The following is an 11,556-nucleotide window of genomic DNA, read 5'->3' as shown; positions in this document are numbered from 1 at the left end:
GGTGCCCTCCTTGTCTTAACACAACCAGCTTCTTACAGTGACAAGAGTCATACTGGAGTCATACCGCCCCCAACTCCAGGATGACCTCGTATTATTTAACTAATTAGATCTGCACTTACCCTATTCCCAAATAAGTTTACACTTGGAGGTACTTCAACTTATCTTATTTTTAGGGGAGATACAATTCAATCCATAAGAGGGAGCAACTTGCTTAATTTCTGAAACCTCATCTTTTCCCATCTGTACAAACTCCTGGCAGTGGGCCTGCATGGAGAGAGGCTGGATGGCTGGAAGAGACGCCATACCCTCTGCTAGCTTGACTTTATATACAGCATGATTCTGAAATTGTTCCTAGGGCTTCAAATTTCTGCCCTTCCCTGTACTTCACAACATCCACTGCACCCCCCAATGTGGACACCCACTTTTCCTGATACCCTAGAGGCTCAAGCTCTCTCCTCTCATCAAAGTTCTCTCTGGGATCTCTCCCTCACACCCAGGAACAGAACACAGACTTGGGGAAGGGGTGTGTGTGTGGTTTTTGGTTTTTGTTTTTCTCCTTTGGGATTCTTCTTACAACTACCTAAACAACAGCACCCAAGGTTTCTGGCCTATTTCATCCAGTGTTGGACAACTTAAGTGAATTTCCTGGATTTTTTAGGGAAACATTATAAATCACAATTCTAGAAATTTATGCCAGCAATTCCTTTCATAGGATTACAAACACATAGGGAGAGCGTGGTAAAATGGGGAAAGACAAGACTCAGAAACACCAGAGGTCAGAAGTCCCAAGTTCTATGACCACACACTATGGAAGTGTGATAGTGGTGGTCTGGTCTCCCTTCTCTGTACTTTAGCTACTCCCGTGGTACAATAAGTTAGACTATTTCAATTAGACTATTTCTATGATTTCATAAAATTCAGCATTCTGTGATTTCATAATAGGTCTCTAAGGGCCATTCTAATGCTGATATTCCATGAATTTATAAAAACTAAAACTTTTTATGCGGTTAAATGGAAGGAAAGAGGTGACACATATATCATTTCTTTGAAAATCAGCTAACATCTTTGTGGAATGATGTCACCGTAAGCCTCAGTTTTCCGATCTATAAAACACAAAAATAACAATATAGACCTTATGAGGTGGTGGGAGGGTGGGTGGGTGCCTGGAGAGATCTGTAACTTTATACCGAGGCAAAACAGGAACCTTCCCGGACGTTCCCTGAAACAGCTCCCGGACTCAGCGTCCGAGCCTGCTGACTGAAGAGCCAGGAGGGGGCGGGGCGAGGAGGTTGGCTTTGTTCTCGCCCCGCCCCCGCCCCTCCCTAGATATCGCGAGAGGGCGGGTCCGCTTGGCTTCGGCGTCGGCGTCCCTCCCGCGCTGGGGAGCTAGGCCGGCTTTTCTCCGCAGGCCGCGGTTAAGAGTCGGTGGCGAAGGGCGCGCGAAGGGCCGTCAGTCACGCGGCGTCAGCCGTGGCCTCGGGGTCGTTGTGTCGTGACAACGACTCCGGTAGCCGTGTCCGCGACAGCTGGTGCGGCCGCTTTAGCCCCAGGCGGGCTCAGCGGCTGCCTGGCGAGTCTGTGCTCGCGCCCAGCCCTTTCCTTCCTGGACCCAGCGCCAAGCAGCGACGCTGAGCCGACCGCCGGAGCGGCGGGCAATGGCGGCCTCGACGGCCTCGCATCGGCCCATCAAGGGGATCCTGAAGAACAAGAGTTCTACGACTTCCTCTGTGGTGGCCTCGGCCGAGCAGCCCGGCAGGAGTGTCGAAGAAGAGCTGAGGTGAGAGCCGGGAGCGACGACCGCGGGTGGGCCTAGGAAGCTCTTCCTTCCTGCCCAGGCGGCCTCGCCTTCCCCCGCGCCGCCGTTACCGGCCCCAGCCCTGCCCCGGCCCCTGCCCCGACCCCTGCCCCGCCCCGGCCCCTGCCCCGACCCCTGTTTCGGCCCCAGTTTCGACCCCGAGCGCTGACTGGCAGCTCGGGCGGCTGCGTGGATGCGGCTCCCGCGCGGCTCGGGTCTCCCTCCTCCGGCCAGGCTGCCGATTCTAGTGATTCTAAAGAAGGCAGGAGCTATGACGTTAATCGTTTTTTCCCCTTCTTTAAAAAGTACACGCGCATATGTAATATTTTTTAAACAAACATCTGATCTTTGAACTTTGGGAAATTAGGAACATGAAAGAATCATATAGAAGTTTCAGAGATTCACCTGTTCGTTATTTCTTAATCTTGTATCTGAAGTATCTAAAATTCCTCAATAATAAAAATCTTTTCTTGGCTTAGGAACCCTTTAAGATCCAGTCTCAAGCCAATACGAGACCTTTTCCACATTTTTCTAATCGAGTTTCCACAGTCGTTCCTTTTTAGGTGAACATTATCAGAGACATCATGCCACCCTCACTCTTAGATCCTGATCTGTCATTATCTCTACACTAAGAGAAAACAAAATTTTCCGAGTCTTGGTCTATATTTAATGGAAATCTAGTACTAATTATTTTTGCATCTGCAACAAGAATTTGAAGTGCTTTGTAGTCTTTGTGGCTCTTGAAAGACCTAAGCTCAGAACAGTTCAGAGAGTAGCAACTAAAACTAAAATGATCCGGTGATATTTTAGTTGTATATACTCACAGGTACACGTGTAAAAAGATGTTTCCCATAGCATTGTGTGTAATAGTAAATAATTGGAAACAAGCCAAGGTTTATTAATAAGGACTGGTGAAATACCAATTATGGTACATTGGTGTAATGAAACAACATACCACCCCTTTTAAAAGAAGGAGAAAGATGTTTATGCACAGAGGAAGCCATCCAAAGTGCAGTGCTCAACTAAAAGAAAATAGTACCATACACATAGTGTAAAATATACCACTGGATTAGAAGTGCTAGGGGTCTTGTGTGTTACAAGATACTAAAAATATAAAGACTCTATATTCCAGAAATAAGGCTTAAGAGAAGTTATCATTGAAATCGGTAAAGTCAAAAAACTAAAATGGGGACATTTGTAAAAACATTACAACTAGAGCACACCTGTTTAAATACCAGTTTAGGACTATAAAAGGAACTACTACTTAGTAGTGGTAAATTTATAGAAATTTGTGTTACCTTGAAGAAAACATTAAAGTAGGATGACAGCTTAGAATCATGGCCTTTTGGGATTGGAAAGGACCTTAATTTGTCTCACAACTCCTACACTCCCAGTCTCTTTTGGATGCTTGAATTACATTCTCTAACAGGAAATTTTCCAACCTCTATTTTGGGTAAGCTGCTTTAAATGGGAATTGGTGGGGAATGATGGTTGTAGGTTACTGAATTAAGAAAACAGAATCTCACTGGAACATAGGTATAGCAGGAAGACTAAGGAAGACAAAACAAACTGTAGAGAGTTCTTATGCAGTTTCAAGGTATTCAACAGCAAGAGTATCTTTCTCACTGGCATTTATGTTACTTAGTTATTCTTAGTGTGAGCTTCTCTTTGTTTGGCTACCAAGTGGCTTATTGTTCTCCCCTATCTTTCTCTGCTTCCTTATCTTCTGCTTATTCTCAGCTTGGATCTGCCATAATTTCCCGAGGTCTTAGTCTTTCAGCCTCTTTCTGTAATTGGCTAGGGTTTACTTCCAGGTATCTGTCTTGAAAGCTACTATCCTAGGCTGTTAGCAGGACAGATTCACTTAAAAGGGGCCATTTACAAGGTTCCAAGGTGGATGATTTTGATTGACTTGTCTAGAAGGTTAGACAGCACTTAAGTCTTTAAAGGGAACTACCAAGCTCTAATTCATTGAGGTTCATGATGTTTATAGTAAACAAAGTAGTAAAAGGAGATGGACTTTTTCATTATTAGTGTTATATGACTATAAAGCAAAGCAAATTCTGTTGGTAATACAATATACATTATGTCACAGCTTATGCAAACATTATTAGCAACTTTATAAGAGCCTCTTTGAACAGAAGCAATAAAAGTATAGTTGAACTCTCTTTGTAATGTTTAATTGTCATTTAATTACAACCAGTATTCCCCTTTTGCTATAAAAAGGACTGAAAATAATTGTTTTATTTAATACCCTTTATTAATACACTTAAAATTCAGAAACTAGTAAGTGTAGTGTAATGGTTTAACTTTAAATGTTGGAACAGAATATAAGGCAACAGAAGTATGTATTGATATGAAAATGACCCGGGATCTAAGTCAATTCTTGTTATTTTAGGTAGTTCTGTTCTTTATAATCATCACAAATTCTCAGTTAGTGAATAGTAAACCATTGCTTCTAGGGGAAGTACAGAGTTAGGTTCCTGCAAGGTTCCCTCTTGTGTTTCAAAAACTCAACAGCACTTGAACACTACACTTGGGAGCCATTTAAAACAATGGATTCAACAAAAGTACAAAAAAGTAAAAAACTCTGTTACTCAATGGACACAAAAGAGACACTTACTTACAGTTTGAAAGCTGAAACAACAAGGTAAAGTATCAATCACCTTGTTTAACAGCTGGGAAGATGTGCATGGAGCATCTCAGAATTGTCCCTGTTCTGTGCATGTCTGCGAGAGACAGAATGCGCCTCTCTCACGTAAGATTTTAGAGTTACAAATAAATTTTATCAAGTGGGCAAATTTATAAATATAGAGTCTGCAAATAACTTACCTTTTATTGGTGCCTTTACCAAGTTAAATGCAGTGGTAGTTTCCTTTTTCTGTACACCACTTCACCCCCTCCTCATAAGTTGTGAGGATATCTTAACATAATATTTTATTTAACATGAAGAGATGTGACCAAGGGATTTTTTTTCTTTTAAGACCAGAAGTTGAGTTGTCTTACTTCAAGCGTCTCTAAACGTTTTTATTGTGTATCTGTTTAGTAGGAAAAAATTCAAATATGCTTCAGATATCTTTGTGATTTATCTCATCTATTACTATCATTAGATAATATTTCAAGGCTCAGTATACACTTAAAGTGAGATTCGTATAATGCCAAATTTCAAATAGTCTTAGAATTTTTTTTACACAGTTCTTGTCAGACTTTTCTTTTTGTCTCAGTACTGTTACTTTCTTACTCACTTTATGCTTTGCATTGATACTGTTATCTTCAATGAATTGTTTCTTCACTTACCACTTGTCAGATACCAATTTTTTGAGGGTTAGTTCGGTTACAACTGGATAGAATCTGTAGATCCACACTATCAGGCAAAAATAAATTTCAGTATATGGTATTACACTATTCAACTAGTTAGAATATCACTGTCGTCTCCTATGATTTTGAAGTTCTCATTCTGTCAGGATACCTTGAATATAGTGTACAACTTGTAAAGGTCTGAACAGATCTAGTGAGTAGCTAATGTGCATTTCATCAAAAACAAGAAACCATTGATTCTAAGTACCGTGATTTTATGTACCACCAAAAAAGAAGAAAATGCCGTCAGTTATAAGATCCATTTTAAGATACACTGTTTTCAGAGAGATTAAAATGAGAATGCATTTTGAATTGGTGAAAATAAATGTTACTAGAACTTATTTTTTTTTTTAATTTTTTTATTTTAATAAACATATAATGTATTTTTATCCCCAGGGGTACAGGTCTGTGAATCGTCTGGTTTACACATTTCACAGCACTCATCATAGCACATACCCTCCCCAATGTCCATTTCCCCACCACCCTCTCCCATCCCCCTTCCCCCCCGCAACCCTCAGTCTGTTTCTTGAGATTGAGTCTTTTATGGTTTGTCTGTTACTAGAACTTATGTTATGAGAAGTGTTACAGGTTAGTGATTAATCTGGGGCTAGATTGCCTGGGTTTGGGTCCTGTCTACCACTTATTAGCTCTGTGACTTCCTGTGACTTATTCATTATATCCATGTGTAGCTTAATTATATTAAATGAGTTAATAAGGGGCTTCTGGGTGGCTCAGTCTGTTAAGTGTCTGCCTTGGGCTCAGGTTGTGATCCATGGGTCCTGAGATGGAGCTGTTTGTCCCTCTCCCTCTACCCCCCACCCCTGCTTTTACAAAAATTAAATAAATAAAATAAATCGGTAATAAATGTAACGTTAGTTTAGCTCAGTATCTCATCCTCAAATGTTAGTCTTATTCAAATAGAAATGAACTATAGGAATCTAATTTTTCCACATCTCAGTAGATCGTTCTATACAATATGCTTTGAAGTTGCTATGTTCCATTCAATAGTACTCTTAGGTGGTGTAGGAAAATTCTGCTTAAAAACATTGCGCTTGAAATAATTTCCTTTAATATAATTTTTATATAAACATGCTTCAACTTCATCTTTTTCTGCCTGTAAAGGGATACGGACTGTAAAGCCTCACTGAGTCAAGTTTTATGAAAGTGACTTGTTGATTACTGATTGCTTTTATTGTCAGCTCTTACTTTAATTGTTCGGTAATTGTGTCTAGCTTCATAGTCTTGTACGTTGTCAACCTATGTAAGTTGAATCTTTATTTAAAGAAAGAACCATTTCTTGAAGTGTGCAATTAAAGTTTAATACGTTGAGGCAAAATTCCACTTCTTACTCCAAACGTGGCTAAAACTTACCAAATGAGCAAATCACAAGCAATGAGATGTACGGGTAGGTCTTTGAGGCAGTATCAAATGAGCTATCAAAGTGAAAGTGAGAAGGGGTGACTTTTTCTGGACCAGATTTAGGCTGCATGAAAACCAATCTTCCAAGAGGGGAGGGGTAGAATGAAACCAGCAGTGCTTTCATCCTCCCAGCAGATTGCAATGTAAGTGGTGATGCCCATATTTTTTTTAGATAGAGATAACGAACTATTAGAAGGTAATACAGACAGCTTGGAATTAAACTCACTTTTGCTTTTTGGATTTTATTACTCCATAACTAATGTTATTTCTGCCAAAACTTTGGAGATCCTAATTTCCATATTTAGTGTCTTTGCTGACAGTTCCTTCTACTTCACTACTTTCCACCTAAGAATTCCTGGTATGCTTTGTAACTATTTTTTAATGCCCTTATTTAAATTGATGTTTTTGCAAGATATTGTTCTCTTCTTTGGAGCCAAATAATTCTAAGAATTTCTTTTGTTCTTAATATTGTGTTGAAGAAGTGGAGTAAAGCTTTGAATATATAAAACTTTAGTTCTTTTGATAGTAGAAAGTAATCTAAAAGACAGACAAACCAGGAAGAATTTGGGTTACATATAATGTGGTTATATATATGTGACTTATACTTTGTGTGGATCTTTTGTTTATATATACATAACATGGTTTAAATCTTTACATTTAAATTTGAGTTCTTTATGTTTTTCTACATCATTGTAAGTCTATATATATATAGATGTACAAGAACTTGCTCATATTTAAATGTAAAGAACTTAGATTTATAAGAGAAGGTTTCCATTGAAAGCCAAAGGATATAAACATAATTCATATAAGGAAAATAAAATGTAGCATTTATAAGGTAATGAGCAAAGAAACATAGAATAGTTTTTAAGTAATGATTCCTACTGCTCAGGTGGAGATAGCACATACATAAATAACCAATCTTGGCAAAGTTTTGGTAATTACTGGGGACATTACATATTGATCTCTCTCTTTTTTTCTTTTTTTTAAAGATTTTTATTTATTTGACAGACAGAGATCACAAGTAGGCAGAGGCATGCAGAGAGAGAGAGGGGGAAGCAGGCTCCCCACCAAGCAGAGAGCCCGATATAGGGCTCGATCCCAGCACCCCGAGACCATGACCTGAGCCGAAGGCAGAGGCTTTAACCCACTGAGCCACCCAGGCGCCCCTTGATCTCTCTTTTGAAACTATATGGCAACATGGAGTGAACTATAAAGCCCTTGATGCATTTTAACCCAGATAAGCCTATCCTAGCAAGTTATCCTAAAAATATCATTGAACAAAAAAAAAAAAAAAAAAAAAAAAATCATTGAACAGAATATGCACAAGTGTGTTCATTTCTGCTTTATTCTAAATGGGAAAAACTTGGATTCAATATAAATATCTAACATTGGACGAATAGTTATTATTGAGTATTGAGACTAGGAGCACCTGGGTGGTAAGCCTCTGCCTTCAGCTCAGGTCGTGATCTCAGGGTCCTGGGATCAAACCCCACATCGGGCTCTCTGCTCAGCAGGGAGCCTGCTTCCCCCCCCACCCCGCCTGCCTCTCTGCCTTCTTGTGATCTCTGTCTGCCAAATAAATAAATATTTAATAAATATTTTTAAAAACCTAAAGACTAAAAAATACAAGTGGCTTATTATAATAAAATATATATACTAATAACTTCCATATCAGTAGATGTATTTTTTGTATACAGTATCTACTGCTTTATAAATAAAATATATATACTAATGCTTCCATATCAGTAGATGTATTTTTATATACTGTATCTACTGTTTTATATATGTATGTACACATTATATGTATTCTTGTATATACTGATCGTTCATATACTTTTATGTAATATATATTATTTTATATGGTAATGGAATTTGCAGAAATCAAAACTGTTAGTGGGTTAGGGTGCTGGGATTATCATTATTAAATTTTATCCTTCATTTTAAGTAAACATTATTTCTGCTTTATCCCATAGTTCTCTCCCCCGCCCCCATTATCTCACCAAATAGATATATAGGGTGTTTGGGTTTCCACCCATTGGAGAAGCCTTTTAAACTCCTCTAACGGTCTGTCATTCTTCTAAGCAGTAAAGATGATAAGTTATCATTTTTAATTTGATATTGTTAACATCATTTAAGAAATAACTTGTTTTACTTTGAAGTTAGGAAGTACCTAACAAGGTCATTAATATGTATTTATTTTAAAGTATTTTGTTGTAATGTAATACAAATATGGAAAGTTGTGTTGAAAGTAATTTTAAAGTTTAAGAAATCACAAAATTATAAATGGTTATATTATAAAATTATTATATATATTATAAAACACCCCTTAACCACCATCCTGGTCAAGAAAAAGAATGTTTCCATCACCTCAGGAATGTCCCCTGTCCTTTCCAATCACACTCTTTCCTCCCCTGGCTCCCAACGTAACCACTTTTCAGACTTCTATGGTAATCATGTAAGTATACATTCCAACACAGTTTAGTTTTACCAGCTTTCAAATTTTATGTAGAGATGTGCTCGCTTTCTTTTACAGTATCTTTAATAGGAAATCTTAATAGGACTACCTCTTAATGCAGGTTTTATGAAATTTCACCTGTGATTTTGTTTCTGCCTGGCACTTAACCTCAGTTGTCACTTCAGAGGCATTTGTTCTCTCAGGAGGGAACATTTAGTTATGGTATCCTGAGACTCCCTTTGCTTATTAATTGGATTGCTTTCTTCACAAACTTTATCTAATTCCCTTAAAGCTTGTGTACGATTCTTTCATGATTCTTCTAATCAGAGCTGCTTGATCATGTTTGCTATCTAAAATCTTTAGAAATATATCTCTTCACTGTGATTATTTTCTTTATATAGCATGAGTAAACCTAGGCATTTGCTTTCTAAATTCAGAGTAATTTGTAGATAGGAAATATTTAACAAAATATCTGAAACTGTGGACTTAGTTGAATACAAAACTGATTGCTTTTTAGAAAAATTCATTCTGTGGCACATAGAAGTTTTTCAAAATCACGTAAATGTTGAGTCTTGCAAGGCAAGGTGGAAGGGATCCAGTTCAAAAGCAGTTTTAAACATTTCCTCAGAATAACCTCCTCAACCCATTTTCTGCAGTTCTAAGTGAGATATGGCACCTGGATTTTTAACCCCAAACGGTAGTGTTTTTTTTTTAAAGATTTTATTTATTTATTAGATGGAGAGAGACCATAAGTAGGCAGAGCAGCAGGCAGAGGGAGAGGGAGAAGCAGGCTGTCCGCTGAGCAGGGAGCCCGAGGTGGGGCTCGATCCCAGGACCCTGGGATCATGACCTGAGCCAAAGACAGCCGCTTAACCGACTGAGCCACCCAGGTGCCCCCAAACTGTAGATTTTAAAGTCATAAAAACCCTTTATGTTTGTGTGGTACTTTTATAATTTGATTTCACAGACATTATTTCAGTTGATTCTCTCAACAACTTATATTAAAAGAAAGACTGTTAATAAAACTCCCATTTTGTTACAATTTCCATGTAGAGTAAATGTAGCCCAAAAGAGGGTGTTTGTTGGACTTGCCTGTAGTTAGAGGACTAGTGAAAGGTAACTGGAACTTGAACCTTAAACATCGGTGCTAGTGGGGTTCGTTTGTTCGTTTGTTTTTCTGCCATAAGACCAGTTATGTACTACTCAGATAGCAGCTAGACAGATGAAGAAATCAATATTATAAAGCAGGTTCTATTTTTCTAGTTTAGTTCACACAAGTGTTTTTAATATTAGTGAGATTTAAGTTTGGTTAGTTCAAAGTTCAGACACATTCCATGCTGAATTTAAAAAAGAAAAGTGCAGTATGTCTGGACCAACCTTTGCCTCTTGATAAAACAAAGGATAAGCAACTTGAAGTTGTAGTGGAAGTACTTAGTCTGTAGTGGAACATTAATCAGCTTTAAAAAGGGAAAATTTTTTTTTAATTTTTTATTAACATATAATGTATTATTAGCCCCAGGGGTACAGGTCTGTGAATCGCCAGGTTTATACACTTCACAGCACTCACCATAGCACATACCCTCCCCAGTGTCCATAACCTAATCCCCCTCTCCCTAGCCTCCCCCCCAGCAACCCTCAGTTTGGTTTGTGAGATTAAGAGTCTTATAGTTTGTCTCCCTCCTGATCCCATCTTGTTTCATTTTTTCCTTCCCTACCCCCCAAACTCCCCACGTTGCCTCTCAAATTCTTCACATCGGGGAGATCATAAGATAATTGTCTTTTTCTGATTGACTTATTTCACTCAGCATAATACCCTCTAGTTCCATCCACGTCGTTGCAAAAGGCAAGATTTCATTTCTTTTGATGGCTGCATAGTATTCCATTGTTTATATATACTGCATCTTCTTTATCCATTCATCTATTGATGGACGTCTAGGTTCTTTCCAGAGTTTGGCTATTGTGGACATTGCTGCTATAAACATTCAGGTGCACGTGCCAAAAGAGGGAGAAAATTTTGATACATGCCACCACACAGATGAGGTTTGAAGACATTAAGTGAAATAAGCCAGTCACAAAAGAACAAATACTGTATGAGTCTATTTATATGAGGTACCCAGAGTAGTTAAATTCATAGAAACAAAATGGAATGGTGGTTGCCTGGAGCTGGGAGAGGAGAGGATGGGGAGTTAGTGTTCACTGGGTAGAGTTTCAGTTGGGGAAGATGAAAAAGTCCTGAAGATGGTTGTTGTTGGTGGTTTCACAACAATGTGATTATACTTAATGCTGCACAACTACTGTACACTTAAAAATGTTTAAAATGGTGAATTTTATGTTATACACATTTTACTACACTAAAATATGAAGAAGAAAAAAGTGCTTCATCTGAAATAGGGACACTGGGTGCTTTGGAGAAGAAAGCAAGAGAACATAAAAGTCAGGCTCACCTGCCGTGAGCCGGCATGTATAATTTTAAGGTGACTCAGGGCATGGTAAAGGGAATATGATATTAAAGTTTGAGTGTATCATTTTT

General features: G+C 38.5%; 1 protein-coding gene across 1 annotated transcript in view; it reads left to right on the top strand.

The window, feature by feature from the left end:
- The first annotated feature begins 1,324 nt into the window (after window positions 1-1,324).
- Window positions 1,325-11,556, top strand: part of PPP1R2 (protein phosphatase 1 regulatory inhibitor subunit 2) — a 28,819-nt gene continuing 18,587 nt past the window's right edge. Inside the window, exon 1 of the mRNA XM_080828206.1 lies at window positions 1,325-1,777. Within this exon, the coding sequence (XP_080684332.1) occupies window positions 1,656-1,777 (122 nt within the window). The 5' untranslated portion in view covers window positions 1,325-1,655. The remainder of the gene's footprint in view (window positions 1,778-11,556) is intronic.

The sequence above is a fragment of the Martes martes genome, assembly GCF_963455335.1.
Source record: "Martes martes genome assembly, chromosome: 1".
Taxonomy (NCBI): domain Eukaryota; kingdom Metazoa; phylum Chordata; class Mammalia; order Carnivora; family Mustelidae; genus Martes; species Martes martes.
The sequence above is the reverse complement of the archived record's forward strand: the minus strand, read 5'-3'. Positions and strand labels throughout refer to the sequence as shown.